Source organism: Drosophila innubila (genome assembly GCF_004354385.1).
Source record: "Drosophila innubila isolate TH190305 chromosome 3R unlocalized genomic scaffold, UK_Dinn_1.0 2_E_3R, whole genome shotgun sequence".
Lineage (NCBI taxonomy): Eukaryota > Metazoa > Arthropoda > Insecta > Diptera > Drosophilidae > Drosophila > Drosophila innubila.
In genome coordinates, this window is record NW_022995380.1 from 13,931,918 (window position 1) to 13,947,519 (window position 15,602).

A 15,602-nucleotide genomic window follows, 5' to 3' on the forward strand; every position below is an offset into this window, starting at 1 on the left:
TTATATAGGTAATAAGTGGGGTAATTATGATAATGTTCTTATTTAAAACACATTAGCTACAAAAAATAAATTATTTTCTGTATTCAGAGCTAACAAAGTAAAAGTTGAGGGAATGTCCCAATTTTTATGTTCTTTAGAAGTTACTATTATTATAAACTCAACTGATACGAGAGTACTAAGTACTTTTATTTAGTCTTATCAATCTAACGACTGTTGACTAAGTAACAGAAATTCTGCAAGAGATTATATGAACGACTTCTATAAAATTCCTATTTTGCAATCTGTATTTCCGTTTCATTATGTCTGTCAGCTCTGTTATTAGACTTGTTTTATTTGTACAGATGTACATATACATATACACATGTGCATAATAAAAATAATAACAAAATTATGGGATTTTTGTTTAATAAAAAAATAATTGTGTATTTGCTTGCTCATCTTTTGATAATGCTATGGCCAGAGTATATAATAGTATATAATTGCAAAATTGATTTAAATTATGTGCAAATTTAAAGTCAAATTTGAAGTCATCACAAAATCACAAAGCAAAACAAAATTTAATCAAAGTTATATTTGTGATAAATAAAGGTCTGAATTGTGATAACTGTTTTGTCGATGTGTCAAAGTATCACGTGCTAGGCTTTTGTTGAGATACAGATAACAGATACAAACACAAATAGCTTTGTTGCGAACGGTTTCCAATTTACGAGTGCAAATTGAATTGTTTTACAATATAAGTCACGCCCAGCTTGCATACACGTTAATTGTTATAGACTGCTGAGCGTACTAAGTAATTAACTAATATTTTTGTTAATTTTCAGAATGTCATTAAATGAGGGATATCACAATAAAATTGAGCCCGGTGCCGGTAGTGCTGGAGATGATCAAGCCTCGGGATCTGGCACCGCCAGGAGCAGTGCAGCCGGCGATGCTCCTACTTCCAGCAAGGAACTGCATCAACAGATTCTCAATGAGACGACATATTTGAAGCCCTCGAAGCAAGCCTATTTCAGTGATGAAAAAGTGCTTATACCTGACGATGAACGCACAAATGTGAGTTTATTTAAAAATTTTTAAAAAATATTAATTGAAATATCAGATAATTAACTAATTCAATATGTATTCAGATCGGTTTCAGTTTTCGCAAGCTGTGGGCCTTCACGGGCCCCGGTTTTCTCATGTCCATTGCGTATCTAGATCCGGGCAATATTGAATCCGATTTGCAATCTGGTGCAGCAGCCAAATACAAAATTCTTTGGGTACTCTTGTGGGCCACGGTTTTGGGTCTGCTCATGCAACGCTTGGCTGCAAGGTGAATTACTCATTAAATCAGTGTCATAAAAAGTGTATTCAAATGCATACTTTTATATATTATTAGATTGGGCGTCGTGACGGGCCTGCATCTGGCGGAGATGTGCTATCGTCAGTACAAACGTTTGCCACGTTGGATACTCTGGATAATGATTGAGATTGCCATCATTGGCTCTGACATGCAGGAGGTAATTGGTACTGCCATTGCCATATATCTACTATCCAACAAAGCGTAAGACTGCATACTTGATATTATCCAATCCTATTGCTCATCTCCATTTCCTTGTCAGTGTGCCTTTGTGGGGTGGTGTATTGATCACCATCTTTGATACATTTACGTTCCTATTTCTGGATAAGTATGGATTACGTAAGCTGGAGTTCCTATTTGGTTTCTTAATCACTGTTATGGCTGTCACGTTCGGCTATCAGGTAAGCTCATCGAGTAACTCCCTAAAGTCAAAAAAATCACCCTAGAAAAATCCCCGGGACTGTAGCTTTAAAAATAACTACAGCAAAAACAATTATTTGGATACTTTTTATACAGACCACGTTTATTCGTAAAATAAAAACAAAAATAAAAATTGTTTTCCGTAGCTTTTGTTTTGCCTTTTTTGCCTGAAACAGTTTGTAATGATTTTTTTTTGTCTTTTGTCACAAATTGCCAATTGTTATGAGCGACTGTCGGGGGCGTTTTACAATCTCACTCCACATTTCCGTTCCCAGTTCCCGTTGGTATGCATTTTTATTACTGTGTACCCTTTTAAGAGATTTAAATGAGGTATTGTAACTTTGTGCAACCTTATATAACAGGTTTATTGTTCTGTGCTGACAACTAATTGTAAATTGACAGTTTTAATATGCAGAGTATCTTCTAGTTGAGCTCTCTCCCGAATGCAACGTATTCAATTTTTGTCATTATTTGTTTGCAGTTGATTCCGCGAATGCCGCTGAATGATGATAAGTAGACTATTTGTTTAGCTGGTGGTTGTAAACAACTTTTTCTATGTAATTAGTCTGTCGGGTTGTCGTTATGATTAGATTAGAGAACGATCTGTCGGAAAGTCTTACAGACCCTACTTACAAGTATAGTTGTCCAAAAATATTTATGATAATCAGGATATTTTTTTCAGTGCTTATCTGACAGTTGTATAAAAAAATGGGGAGTTTTTAAGTGAACCATTTGCTTATGAAAACATTACATTGTTTGAAGTAAATTTGGAAAGCTAATCTCATAGTTTGGTTGAAACCAACATTATCAATAACTTGTAGCTTTCATTGTAATTATTTATTTAATATAAAAAATAATTGTATCCTTACGAATTTGTTTTATTAAAAATGTAATGTTTATTTGCTATTTGCAGTACATTGTCTCAGCTCCCAACCAAGGCGAAGTTATGGAAGGCATGTTTATACCTTGGTGCTCCAATTGCAATTCGGATGTATTGTTGCAAGCTGTGGGCGTGGTTGGTGCTGTTATCATGCCACACAATCTGTATTTGCACTCTGCTTTGGTTAAGGTAAGACAATGATTAGAATATAAGAAATATTTTTTGAGGTGATTCAATTTAACATATTCTATTACAGTCCCGCGATGTAGATCGTCGCCAGCCAAAGAAAGTAAGCGAAGCGAACTTCTATTTCTTTATTGAGGCGTCCATTGCGCTGTTTGTTTCCTTTATCATCAATTTGTTTGTTGTTGCCGTGTTTGCCCATGGCATGTATGGAAAGACCAATCGGGATGTCGTAAGTAGTTCAAAGTTGACTTAATCTATATCACGACACTAATTCTGTTTGACATTTAGCTCGATGTGTGCGCGAATAAGTCCATGTACGAGGATGCGAAGATGTCATTTACTGACAAACATAATCTAACCGATATCATCAATGCGGATCTATATAAGGGCGGTCTGTTTCTTGGTTGCACATTTGGAGCGGCTGCCATGTATATTTGGGGTGTGGGCATCTTGGCTGCTGGCCAAAGCTCCACAATGACGGGCACGTATGCGGGCCAGTTCTCAATGGAGGGTTTCCTCAATCTGCAGTGGCCACGCTGGTGTCGCGTGCTGGTCACGCGCTGCATTGCCATCATACCCACATTCTGCCTGGCCATGTTCAGCCAAATGGAAGATCTAACCAATATGAATGACATTCTGAATGCTGTCATGTCACTGCAGTTGCCATTTGCAGCTATACCTACCATAGCATTCACCTCAAGCGCAGCCATTATGGGCGAGTTTGTCAATGGAATGTGAGTATTGGAATTATTTGTGACATGTATTTGGTTATATAAATCATAATGTCTATATATTTCTATTTCAATTGCAGCGGCAACAAGATCGTTTCCATATTGCTTACCATTCTGGTTATTGGTGTTAATTTGTATTTTGTGGTCGCTCAAGTGGAAACACTGAGCATTAAAGGCGGCATGTTGGCTCTCGTCTGTAAGTATTTCATATCTTGATTTCGCTGATTGGCCTGATTGATTAATGGCACTCTTTTGGATTTCAGGCATATTCGCTGCTTTATACTTACTTTTTAATTTATATCTTGTGATACACATGGCCGCCTGCATGGGCAATAAGCGTCTGATGAACAGTCGAGTAAGTAGCATGGACATGGCCGGATTCTTTCTACCTTACTGTATGCGTCACGTACCAGAAACCGGCGGCAATTATCAATAGCCGTGACAATAAGCAAGTTTGGGCATTAAGTAGTCTGTCATAAATTGAAAAAAAAAATATGTTAAGACGAGCGAAACATTATCTTTTTACGTGACTTGTCGCATACAGTTTGGGTGGCTTTAATTGTCATACTTTGTAGTAAATATGAAGACAGCTTCGTCTACAAGTGTCTAACGTATTATTTTACTAATTTACAGTGGGTGCAACGTTATGTGTTACCAAGTCAGAATAGCTTTTCGATAAAGAACGCAAACTCAACGTATGCCAGGTATGTTAAAGCATAGTTCGCACTCAATCACAAACCACATATCCTACAAACACACACACACATAAATGCATACATACACTAATGCACACTACACTGATCTCTCTAACTGCCTACGTATATGGAAAACTAACTAAAATATCTATCTATATTGGTACTATCTGTTACTATCAACTGTCGACTTCCCTAGCACTCTAAATGCTGTCTACTTTAATAAACTAATCTCCAACTTCTACTTCTTCTTCTTCGTCTTGTACCATCCGGTTATCCTTGTTTAACTCACATTTACTAATACTTAATCAAAAACGTATTGCTATTCTTTCAACTATTCACAGTGATGTTACCTTAGTTGTAGGCGATAAAACTAACACTGCCAAAGGTCTCGACACTGTTTCGGAAAAGGTTGCTCAGTGATTCTAGTTGAATCATTAGCTTATTCATTTACCTAGTTCATACAGGAGACCACCATATTTGTGATATTAACCATAAATCACTAACAATTATATATATATTTGTACAATAATAACTGTAGAGTTCATAAGAATTTAAAACCCCCATTTAAGCTGCATGGCTTTTGAGGATTTAATTTCATATCTTTTAAAAGTATCTATTAGTTTCTGGTAAGTCTTAGCTTTGTTGATATTGTAGACTCTTAATGGCATATGGCTTAATGGCTTTATTCAATAAATAAACTTTGCATTTATTAGTAATAATTTATTAAATTGGAAAGTGTTTCTTTTTAATTTATCATTCGAAGAATAAGATAGTTTTTAAGTGGATTCTAAGCATACCTTGCGGATGCGGATACTAAGCTTGTGAATTAAATGGATTTAACTGTGCTGATGATGGAAATGCTGGAAATTATAGTTCTTAAATAAAGGTTATATGTTGGCACCGGGAATACAACGTTACTGGACACTCTGTTGCATTTTACTTTGGCATAACAATATAATCATCCATTGAGTTTCTTCATTTGGTGTGGCTAATCCAAACACAAAACATCTTTAAAGTGAATAATATTCTACATGCTGTTTTTTATATTTTTTGTATTATAAATTCTCTTTTATTATATGTTTGTGCGACTACTCTACTCTGTGTATCTAATGACATAATACACATACTCTCACACACGCTAAACTCTCTGTACTATTTTTGTGTGACATTGGCTCCAACTCAAAACAAAAATTATTTTAATAATAAAAATAAAACTACAAATATGCTGTCTTGAATGATATTTTATGTTAATCTAATCTTTGGCTAATTCAAAAACTGTACAAAAAAATTACATATTTCCAAATTGACACTCGACAAAAAAAAAAAAAAACAAATTCAACTGCAAATGCTTTTTTGGCATTGGTACAAAATTAAAAAAGTTTTCAACTGTCAGGCACGAAATAGAAAATTGATATCCAAAGTTTCTTATAATATGTAAAGATTTTCAAACAATCGATAAAAATTGGAGCACTGAACCAAAATTGAAAAGCCAACAAAATAGATTAGCATATTGACAGTTTAACTCACCCCAAAAATAAACAAAAAAATTCCCAAAAAATAAGCTGAATTGAAAATTTCCAATTGTTTATTTAAACTTGCAAATGCGCTGCTGCACGTGCCGAAAATTTGTTTGTGTTTTTTTATTGGGGCAACAAAAAACCTGCGGTACAACAACTAAACCATCGAACCGCCAACCCGCCAATTACATGTGGATGTATCTAGTGAGCTGACGCTGAATGACAATGGAATTTCAATAAATGCCTTTACTAATCCACAAAGAGTTGACGACTCCTAAGTCATTTTTATGTACATAATAAATATTATTTTTATTTTCGTTTTATTTCCCTCAATGTATCTATTAGTTAGTTAAATCTCAAGTTAAAGTTTAATTAAGTATTTATAATGGAATTTACGTATTACATTTTAAGTAATGATAAAAAACATATTGTGACAAAACTCAATCAATTTGTATATACTTATACGATAAATAAATGAAACTAGATAGAATACCTGTTTTTTTCCCCTCCCGAAATAAAGATAATGTTATATGTATATATACTCAGATTCATATGGCCAGCAACAACTTATGGCTTGTCTTTTATTTTTCATATGCGTGTTATATATATATTGCTCACAAATGTATATATGTATTTTTTAATGTTTCTTATGCTGATTGTCCTATAGAAGTACTAATTTTACCTCTCTAGTCAGTTAGTGTTTGTATAGTTCGACTGTTGGGATGTGGGGTGTTTCTAAATTGGCATTTTTAAAATCTTTGTATGTTTGGGTCTTCAATAATTATAAAAATTTCGATTGGATCTATGCTCAACACTTACGTATTACTAGATCAAACTCTACCCACACACACACAAACATCTCTCTTTTCATAACTTTGTCATTAATCATTCATCGCATATTCATATATTGTTCCACTTACAGAATTGCCACAAATGGCGACACAGATGCGGAAATCATGGATGGTGAAGACGCGTAGCCATTACTGTTCTGCACTGATTCCGATGACAGTGAGGAGATATGTTTTAGCAGCAACAACAATGAGCTAAATTGCCACAGCAGCAACTTGGAAATTGGCACTGGTATTTCTAATGGTCATGTGGTCATCAGCTAGCATTGGCTTCAACTCTGCCCTAACAAAATTCAAAAAAATTCTGTCAAAATTCAACCAAATGTTGCAAAGCCTCCTGATGGTCAGTTCCTATCATATCATCGACTTGGCTATCGATATGCATTGTGTTTGTTATTGCAACGTTTGAGTGATTGGGCTTATCTGATCAGGACAAACAAAAACTTCGTTGGAATTAGTGGAACACTTTTATAGCAGAGTTATTTGAGTATACTTGAGTATACCAAAAATGATAAGAAAGGATTTCATAGAATCAAAGAAATACTATATTATATATGTAAAATGCCCCAATAATATTTATACAATTGATAATAATATAGCATATTTTAACTATACGTTTAGTAGGTAATAGTGTCTATGTAATAAGGCTGTGAACATACAACAAATTTGAATCACGTTAAATGTTTTTAAAAACTGTCTGCAAATCTTAATATTTTATTTAATAGAATGTATTTAATATAGTCCATATTTTATTTATTAATAAGGAAGTTTTAATCACAGTTTATAAATTAGTCAAAATTATCAAACCAAATTTTATTTAATAATAAGAAAGTCCTTATCACAGTTTGTCAATTAGTCAAAATTGTAAAATCACATTTTATTTCAGTACTCTTATTGCTACTTACGTAAACTGTGTAATAAAATATAAAAAATATTATCATAAGTACCTGCGATGTGTTTTTATTGTTTATTGTAAGTCTCTACTCCCTACCAGAAGCATTTATATTGTTAATTTATTGAATTATGTCATATACTAAGTTGAATATTAATTGAATAATTGATTGATCTTACAATTTCCATACTTAGCACTTTGCGGGCGTTAATTTCTCTAGTCACTTATTAGCCCATGACGTATTAGGCGTTGTCTATCAACGCTTTTTGTACTTGACGGTAATTGATATTTAAATTGCTGTTGTGAAAACGAAAGGGAAATTAATGGAACGAGTAAATCAATTTAACAAAGGCGTCAACTGCTAATTGCTGTGTAGGTGATACTCGAAGAATAATCAAACGCTTTGTTTGAGTTAAAGGGCAATTTCCGGCTTCCGGCGTAGACATTGGTAATCTGATTATAAAAACGATGAGCCATCCGTGGGATTGTTTTAGTCTAAAGGCAGAGAGCTGTAAAGATGGCCAAAATGTGGAGCTGTGTAACTGTGTTGCTGCTACATAGTATTATTAACTATTTTGTGAACTGTGAGCTACGTAGGTAATCTGAAGTCTATTGATTGGCATTAAAAGGTTACTGCTGTCGTCTAGGGGTCATGTTAGTTGCAGCTCGATCAAAAGCATAATACTTGATGAATAGTTAACTTTTAATGTAAAGGGCTCGTTTCTAACGGAACTCATTAGAATAAGCAAGGGTATTTCAAGTAGTTATCTATTCGTAAAAATTAGTTTATTTAGTTCCACTCATAGTATGGTGACAAAAATTCTGTATTATATAATGCAAAAAATAAGAGTAGTAAAATTTTAGTTTAACTTTTTTTTTTAGAAAGAATTAAACATTTTTTTTAAGGCAGTCCATTATTAAGCTTTGGGCAAAATGTATGGACTTTTAAAAATCAGTAGGGCTGTTAATTTATTTTTCGGATACTTATAGTAATTTAAAATTAATTAAATATTAATTACAGCTTCGGAGATAGAAAAATGCGTTGCGGGTGATGTGATTTGCATTGTGGAGACCATCAATCACATTGTACAAAACTATCCAAACGGTATACCTGAAATTGGTCTGGATTCACTCAATGCCATCAGCTTCAATGGGGTTGTTGTTAGCGAAGCTGTTCCGAATACGCCTATGCAAATGAACTTAAAATTCCGAACGTTGACGGTGCGTGGCTTTGAGAATACGACAATTCTTCGAGCCAAGGGATTCGACAAGGATCTTCGACATGGCTTCGAGTTGAGTGGTTGGACGCCTTCGATTCATTTGGATGGAATATATGAAGCAGATGGCAAGCTGATGATGTTGCCCATACAAGGAAGGGGACAGGCCCAAGTGCTCTTGACCAATTGCCAATTCACTTGTCGTGCTAAGGCAATCGAAGATCTTCGAACAGACGGCAAGCGTTATGCTCAGATAACAAGGGTCAAGTGTCTGGTTGATATTCATGGGTAAGATCATGATTAGATAATTCGAGCGACAGTTTCATACTACAACTTTTTCTTTACAGACTGCATGTGAACTTTGATAACCTGCTTGATAACAAGGAGCTGAGCGATTCTATGAATGAACTTATCAATAGTAATTGGCGAGATGTTTGGCATACTTTCCGTAAAGGCATCAGCTCGGCTGTAGATAACGTGGCCGAATCCATTCTGAAGCGTGTGGTCAATAAATTATCGCATGATGACTTTTATAAACATCTCTAGAAACCACAGAAGATTATTGAATATAATTTATCTTCGATGTTATTAGACATCATTTTAAATTAGGCTCATTCTTTATTATAATGGCTAAGCAATGTAATTAGTTGTAAAACGTTAGAAACTTTTTATTAAGTAGTTGCTAGTGTCATTGGAAAAACAATCAGCTGTGAAACGTAAAAAGCTTATAACCCGCAAAGCTTTATAAACACTTGCAAGTACAAATCTCACCATGATAAGTTGATCTGCAATTAGATAAGTTCGAATTGTATTCAACGACTTGATTTAATTGTTCATATGGTGAATTGGAGAAATCGTGTTATGATAATCAATTTAAGTACTCTCACGGAAAAGTGTTCGATGTTCTTGTCTGGTTTTATTTATCCAATGACTGTATCCGACTCTACAGGCTGCATCGATCTAAGATGAGGGAAATCTTTCCAAAAGTGTTGTGTGTGCAGCTTTTCGTCATTTTAGAGTGCGTAATGTTACGTGGGTATTTAAATTAAGACATATATTCGATTGAATTATTAACTTTCTCATTTCATAGCTAATAGCGTCAAAAAATGTCATTTTGGAGATACAGAATGCATTAAGGACTCGGCAAATGAGCTCATACGACACTTTCCGAAAGGTATACCCGCCGTGGGACTAAAACCGCTCGACGTTGTTCACGTAAAAGATACTGTACTTGTAAATGACTCGCAGGTTGGAGTTGCATGGTATTACTTTCAGTTAGTAAACCAAATTAATTATGGTTTCGAGAATACAACAATAACAGAAATTAGTGGATTCGATGAAGATCCAACATCCTCAAAGATCGCCATTAAAGGAGTAATACCCAGGGTTATATATAAGGGTAACTATTATGCCAAAGGACGTATGCTCTGGCTGATTGATATTAATGCGTCTGGTGAATCTGAATCGGAATTTTTAAACTTCTTTTTCGAATTCACTTTAAAAGTGCAAACGGAATATCGTAATAATAAACGATACCTCAAAATATATCAACTGGTACCCAACATTGGTCTGGATCGGTGAGTTATTAACTTCAACTTTTTACCTTATATGATCTAATGCCTTCAAACAGCTGGATTATGTGGTTGGATAACTTTTTTCCGGAAAATACGGATCTTACAATTGCTATTAATCAATTATTTAATGCGAACTGGGTTGAGTTCTGGAATGAACTAGAAAAGCCCATAATGGAAGTATTTACAGGTGTGTTTCTGGGTTTAATCAATGACACATTACAAACTGTGGCATATGATGATATGTTCCTTTCTGATAAGGATATCAAATAACTACATATACTCATAACCATACTATATATTACTCATAACCAAAAGACGAGTGTTGTTTATTTTAAATCGACTTCAAATCTGTATATAATAGATTTGAAGTCGCTTAATCATCTCAAATTAGTATTACGAATTAAGATTTATATATGATATAAATATATTTTGCATTTCATTAAATGACTTTTGAAAACTAGAAATTCAACATACTATTAACTCGCATATTGCATACTCTCCCCAAAGAAAACTGGTTTTAAAACTATGCTATAAATGTTCAATTGACATAAGTGCAAGATTTTATTTACCGAGACATTGTCGCCGTTTCAACAAGTGCCAATTATTTATTCAACAAATATAAATACAATTAAAAAGCTTAAAAAAATGCGTGAAATATTAATTGTTGCGGTAGTTTTTCAATGTTTGATCGAGTCAAAGTGCCAGATATTACGTAGGTAGTCAAAATAAAGTTCTTTAAGCGGTTCCCATTGATCACATTATACTTTTGTTTAGCAAAGAACATTAAAAAATGCCACTATGGAGATTCAAAGTGCATTATAAGGTCCATGAATGATGTTATTAAGCACAATCCCAGAGGTATACCTGCTATTGGAATGAAACCCACGGATGTTGTGGATATTCAAGATGTTGAATTATGGAATAATGACGCACTTGGTGGTGTTTGGTTTAAATTTAGACTGTTCAATCAGGTGAATTACGGCTTTGAGAATACTACGATAACACAAATCAAAGGCTTTGGTAGGGAACCGACATCTACCACAATGGAAATACATGGCCAAATACCCAGTCTAATACATAAGGGTAACTATGTAACCAATGGACGTGTTTGGCTTCTCGAATTAAATTCCACGGGGGAGTCGTACTCGGATTTTCAAAATTTTCGGTTTTCTTTGAAATTGAAAGTCATAACGGAATATCGTAATAACACCCGTTACTTAAAAATCTACGAGCTTGTGCCTCTTGTTAATATGAAACGGTAAGTTTTCCAACAAATATATTTAAAACAATACAACCAATCATGAATTGCAGTTGGATTTTATGGCTGGAAGACTTTTTCACGGAGAATTCGGACTTAACAATATATATTAATAGAGTGTTTAACGAAAATTGGTTGCAGTTTTATAATGAGATGGAACCGACTATTTTAAGGGCATTTAAAGATGTTTTTACGAATATGATTGAAGGAATTTTTGACAAAATACCTTATGATGAACTGTTTCTTCAAAGTGATACTGAGACTGAAATAGAAAAATAGCGGCTTCGACTATTTCTTTTTTATCATTGTTCTTATTGTATAAATGTTATTTATAAGTAAATATATGTTTACATACGTGTGTGTTGTCTGTAGCAAACTAGTTTTGTAAATAGTTAATAAACTTAGTATACAAACCGTGCAAAACAGAGAAAATCTTGAGTAATTTTTTAGAAAACCAGTTCTGAAACTATGTGAATTTCAATTTAGTTTGCTAGCCTTACAAGTATTTTATCGAAATAATTGTAACGTTTTATTCGATGATTAGCAGCTGAGATCTTTACAAGGAAATATAAACTATCTTGTTGAAAACCAAGCGTATAGTATCTATTCAAAATGCGTGAAATATTATTAATGGTAGTTATCCTGCAATTAATAAGCTCCTCAATGAGCCAAACAATGCGTAAGTGACATATATAATTCATATAGATTACTGGTATTAAAAAATACTTTTTTTTTAGCAACATGTATTAAAAAATGCAGATTTGGAGAATTAAAGTGCATAACAGAGTCGATGAACTCTGTTATCAAGCGATTTCCCAAGGGTATACCCGATATCGGATTGAAACCCATTGACGTAGTGAAACTGAACGATTATCAATTTTGGAATCGTGCTGTTCATAATGGTATTCGGCTTAATTATAAGCTATACAACCAGGAAATATATGGATTTGAAAATACAACGATTACACATGTTGCAGGCTTTGGAAGGAATCCCGAAGTCAAATCTATGGAAATTCATGGTCGAATACCTAGCCTTGTTCACAAATGCAACTTTAATTCCAAAGGACGTGTCTATGTTATTAATGTGAATTCCACTGGCAAGTCACACTCGGATTTTCAAAACTTTAAGTTTTTATTGAAATTTAAAGTCATAATGGAATATCGTAATAATACGCGCTACTTGAGAATCTATAACCTGGACCCGATTGTTACCATAAGTCGGTAAGTTAATAAGTTAAGTTTAGTATTTAAGAAGAACATAATATTTTAATACAATAATATGTTTGTAGTTGGATTTTACAGCTGGATGACTTATTTAAGGAAAATACTGACTTAACAGTGACATTTAATAAGCTGTTCAATGATAATTGGGCAGTTTTTTGGAATGTAATGGAGAAAAGAATTTTAAATGTCGTGCGACATGTTGTCCTCGGTCTTATTAAAGATGTTTTTGATAAGATACCTTATGATCAGATGTTCCTCACGGATCCAATGGATATGAAATGAACAAATTGTGTAAGCTCCTTTCATGCTAAATTCATCTATTCTATTTACGTATATAGTCAGGCAGACTTGTAAATTGAGACTTGAATAATAAACATACAAGTAAATTGGATGTGTAATGCTCAGTACGGATTAAATCAGGTTTTATAGATAGTTATTACAATTCAAGCACGATGTGAAAATTATTATCACAGTCTGCTTGTTTATTTTATTAAGCGTTTGGCTTTTGTTGGAGCAGGTTTACATTGGATTTATTTACTGCAAGCTGAATTTTTTGAATTTGAATTCGAGCTCTAAAGTCAACATGAAAAAGTTGTATTTATCAATCGCCATTTATTACTTTCTAAACACGGCTGTGAAAAGCGCTTTACTACGTAAGTATCAACGTAAATGCCAAGCTAAGTTGTTGGTCAGTTAAAAGTATCTGGCTTAAATTTTCAGCTAGTGACTTAGAGAAATGCCGTTATGGTGACTCCTCTTGCATTATAAAAAGCATCAATGACCTAATTCGACGTTATCCAAAGGGCATACCTGAGATGGGACTACCACCATTAGATGCGACTCCGCTGAATGATATCCCAATACTAAATTCATCTTATCGCGGTCCGATCTGGTTAACGTTTCACATGAGGGACACTGTAAACAAGGGCTTTAACAATGCAACAGTAACCCATGTTGCGGGATTCAATCGAGATCCAAGAAAGGAAAAACTTGTGATTAAAGCACGCATTCCAAGACTTATCCATGAGGCGACCTACGATATGCAGGGTCAGATTATGTTGTTCAAATCAAATACAACCGGAAAACTGCAGTCGGATTTTCAAAATGTTAACGTTACGCTCACCTTTAAGATTATACTTGAATATCGCAACAACAAGCGATATCTCAAGATATATGAACTGGTGCCATTAGTTTCATTAGATCGGTGAGTTGTTAATCAAGTACCCTGTTAAATATTGTAATTTTCTTCTAATTTTAGCTGGATTATTTTGCTAGATAATCTATATAAGGAAAATATCGATTTAACAGTTATTTTAAATCGTGTATTTAATGAACACTGGGTGGAGTTATGGAATGATCTTGAACCTGGACTTATGCATGCCTTTTCCTTGGCATTTTCTAGGATACTTAATAAGGTGTTTGAGAATGTCGCTTATGACGATTTGTTTCTACCGGATTGAGCTTGGTGCAAATGTCTAAAATGTTATAAAATTATTTAGTAAGTAGTTTCGGAGTCATAGAGTATACGCTGTGTATTATTGATACTAGTAAAAATTTATTCAAAATGTCTTAAACACATTTTTATTAAATTTTAAAATGAATTTAATCTGGAGTCTGACTCTTTATTTTTCCGCGATTTTCAAATTTTCCATCCAGTTGAAGTTCATCGTAGAAGATGTGATCGTTGTAGCTCTCGTCTCGATGATACATGTGCTGATAGCCCTTGGTACGACTACCTCGATTGAATTTCTGATGATCGGCGGATAGTTTGAGCAGCTTTTGCCTGCGGTGCGGCTGACCAAGATGCTGCAGAGGCGTGAAATCTTCTTGGGACGCTTTTGTGTCCTGATTGTGCCGCTTGGTGCGTCGCTGGCGCCAACCCCACTGCATGCGTTTGATTTCTGGAGGCGACAGTGGACTAACCATCATTCGAAATGGTCTTCGCCTGGGATTTTTCTTGGATTTTTGTTTAGAACGCCAGAGGTCCTTGTATTGGTCCACAACGGTGCAGGTTTGCATGTCCTTTGGCTTGGGTATAGTGTTATCAAGTTTGGGCGGACACTGCAGCACATAGTACAGGTTGTCTGTATGCTTTGTATCCGTGTCCAGCAGCCTCAGCGGCAGCTTATAGTAGGCAAACATATTGCGTTCAACAACAATGGCAGGTGTGGCACTCAGGTGCTGCAACAGTCCCAACACTAACTGCCACATTTTCAAGTGCAACCTCAGCTGATAAGCAGTGCCACATTTATAAATGCACCAACTTTCAGCTTCACTGACTTTTGCATAACTTGCGGTTGGCAACTTTAATTTGTCTTTAATTTTCATTACGGCAGTGCAGCGCTTTAATCCGGCAACGGGTTTTCCTAGCAACCAGCAAGTTGAACGAACCGCAGTGCACACCTAGACCTAGGTCAATCAATAAAAGTTATTATGGTATAAACAGAAATAGAAACGACTAAACTTTGCAAGCGCAAGTCATGCAAGAAACTGTTGCTTACACCTAATGTTTAGAAACAAAGTTGTCCACAGGCTTAGCAACAATGTTGAGCCAGACGCAACAGTTGCTGGTTTCCGTTTACAGTTGACGCCTGCGCCTGAATTTCCTATAAATCTGCTGGGGAAGTGATTGGGGAAGGGGCTCCCCAATTGTTGCTCATAAGCAACAGTTCTTGGCGTGACTTGAAAACGTTTGCTTTTTATTTTTTCAATTATAATTCTAAGCATTTAGCGGCTTAGTTGTTGACGTGCTGTTGGCAACTTGCCATGCAAAAAATTTAACAAGTTATCCAATTGGCAATTGACAAGTGTTTCTAATCAG

General features: G+C 34.8%; 6 protein-coding genes across 10 annotated transcripts; 5 read left to right on the forward strand and 1 right to left on the reverse strand.

Annotated features, from left to right (window-relative positions):
• Positions 1-821: 821 nt before the first annotated feature.
• LOC117791617 (protein Malvolio) lies at positions 822-7,053 on the forward strand. 5 transcript variants are annotated; one of them, XM_034631423.1, is made up of 12 exons: positions 822-1,053; positions 1,128-1,312; positions 1,379-1,543; positions 1,602-1,740; positions 2,673-2,828; positions 2,896-3,054; positions 3,114-3,559; positions 3,637-3,752; positions 3,820-3,911; positions 4,190-4,260; positions 5,631-5,663; positions 5,706-5,818. In XM_034631423.1, exons 1-11 carry the CDS (start codon positions 823-825, stop codon positions 5,653-5,655), a joined length of 1,785 nt encoding a protein of 594 aa, XP_034487314.1. In that variant the 5' UTR covers position 822; the 3' UTR covers positions 5,656-5,663; positions 5,706-5,818. The 5 variants fall into 5 exon arrangements, with proteins under 5 accessions (XP_034487314.1, XP_034487312.1, XP_034487311.1 ...); XM_034631421.1 differs by lacking the exons at positions 5,631-5,663; positions 5,706-5,818 and adding an exon at positions 6,691-7,053; XM_034631420.1 differs by lacking the exons at positions 5,631-5,663; positions 5,706-5,818 and adding an exon at positions 5,974-6,089.
• A 972-nt stretch (positions 7,054-8,025) lies between these two features.
• Positions 8,026-9,618, forward strand: LOC117792659 (protein takeout). The gene is made up of 3 exons (XM_034632875.1): positions 8,026-8,101; positions 8,530-9,013; positions 9,073-9,618. Exons 1-3 carry the CDS (start codon positions 8,026-8,028, stop codon positions 9,269-9,271), a joined length of 759 nt encoding a protein of 252 aa, XP_034488766.1. The 3' UTR covers positions 9,272-9,618.
• Positions 9,619-9,643: 25 nt separating this feature from the next.
• LOC117791622 lies at positions 9,644-10,722 on the forward strand. The gene is made up of 3 exons (XM_034631431.1): positions 9,644-9,757; positions 9,816-10,302; positions 10,356-10,722. The coding sequence occupies exons 1-3, from the start codon at positions 9,691-9,693 to the stop codon at positions 10,567-10,569; spliced, it is 768 nt and encodes a 255-aa protein (XP_034487322.1). The 5' UTR covers positions 9,644-9,690; the 3' UTR covers positions 10,570-10,722.
• Positions 10,723-10,814: 92 nt separating this feature from the next.
• On the forward strand, positions 10,815-13,172 carry LOC117791621 (protein takeout). The gene is made up of 6 exons (XM_034631430.1): positions 10,815-11,011; positions 11,074-11,557; positions 11,611-12,236; positions 12,295-12,459; positions 12,535-12,778; positions 12,847-13,172. Exons 1-3 carry the CDS (start codon positions 10,945-10,947, stop codon positions 11,834-11,836), a joined length of 777 nt encoding a protein of 258 aa, XP_034487321.1. The 5' UTR covers positions 10,815-10,944; the 3' UTR covers positions 11,837-12,236; positions 12,295-12,459; positions 12,535-12,778; positions 12,847-13,172.
• Positions 13,173-13,298: 126 nt separating this feature from the next.
• On the forward strand, positions 13,299-14,387 carry LOC117791104 (circadian clock-controlled protein). Its single transcript, XM_034630762.1, has 3 exons — positions 13,299-13,434; positions 13,502-13,985; positions 14,040-14,387. The coding sequence occupies exons 1-3, from the start codon at positions 13,365-13,367 to the stop codon at positions 14,239-14,241; spliced, it is 756 nt and encodes a 251-aa protein (XP_034486653.1). The 5' UTR covers positions 13,299-13,364; the 3' UTR covers positions 14,242-14,387.
• LOC117792661 lies at positions 14,384-14,992 on the reverse strand. Its single transcript, XM_034632876.1, has one exon. It carries the CDS (start codon positions 14,990-14,992, stop codon positions 14,384-14,386), a length of 609 nt encoding a protein of 202 aa, XP_034488767.1.
• Positions 14,993-15,602: the final 610 nt, after the last annotated feature.

Coding starts and splice junctions, on each gene's coding strand:
- LOC117791617 (XM_034631419.1), top strand. CDS start 823: ATGTCATTAAATGAGGGATATCACAATAAAATTGAGCCCGGTGCCGGT. Junction 2,829..2,895: donor TGCACTCTGCTTTGGTTAAG/GTAAGACAATGA, acceptor ATTCTATTACAG/TCCCGCGATGTAGATCGTCG. Junction 3,560..3,636: donor GGCGAGTTTGTCAATGGAAT/GTGAGTATTGGA, acceptor TTTCAATTGCAG/CGGCAACAAGATCGTTTCCA.
- LOC117792659 (XM_034632875.1), top strand. CDS start 8,026: ATGGCCAAAATGTGGAGCTGTGTAACTGTGTTGCTGCTACATAGTATT. Junction 8,102..8,529: donor TTTTGTGAACTGTGAGCTAC/GTAGGTAATCTG, acceptor TATTAATTACAG/CTTCGGAGATAGAAAAATGC. Junction 9,014..9,072: donor TGTCTGGTTGATATTCATGG/GTAAGATCATGA, acceptor TTTTCTTTACAG/ACTGCATGTGAACTTTGATA.
- LOC117791622 (XM_034631431.1), top strand. CDS start 9,691: ATGAGGGAAATCTTTCCAAAAGTGTTGTGTGTGCAGCTTTTCGTCATT. Junction 9,758..9,815: donor TTTAGAGTGCGTAATGTTAC/GTGGGTATTTAA, acceptor CTCATTTCATAG/CTAATAGCGTCAAAAAATGT. Junction 10,303..10,355: donor CCCAACATTGGTCTGGATCG/GTGAGTTATTAA, acceptor GCCTTCAAACAG/CTGGATTATGTGGTTGGATA.
- LOC117791621 (XM_034631430.1), top strand. CDS start 10,945: ATGCGTGAAATATTAATTGTTGCGGTAGTTTTTCAATGTTTGATCGAG. Junction 11,012..11,073: donor GTCAAAGTGCCAGATATTAC/GTAGGTAGTCAA, acceptor ACTTTTGTTTAG/CAAAGAACATTAAAAAATGC. Junction 11,558..11,610: donor CCTCTTGTTAATATGAAACG/GTAAGTTTTCCA, acceptor CATGAATTGCAG/TTGGATTTTATGGCTGGAAG.
- LOC117791104 (XM_034630762.1), top strand. CDS start 13,365: ATGAAAAAGTTGTATTTATCAATCGCCATTTATTACTTTCTAAACACG. Junction 13,435..13,501: donor TGTGAAAAGCGCTTTACTAC/GTAAGTATCAAC, acceptor TTAAATTTTCAG/CTAGTGACTTAGAGAAATGC. Junction 13,986..14,039: donor CCATTAGTTTCATTAGATCG/GTGAGTTGTTAA, acceptor TTCTAATTTTAG/CTGGATTATTTTGCTAGATA.
- LOC117792661 (XM_034632876.1), bottom strand. CDS start 14,992: ATGTGGCAGTTAGTGTTGGGACTGTTGCAGCACCTGAGTGCCACACCT.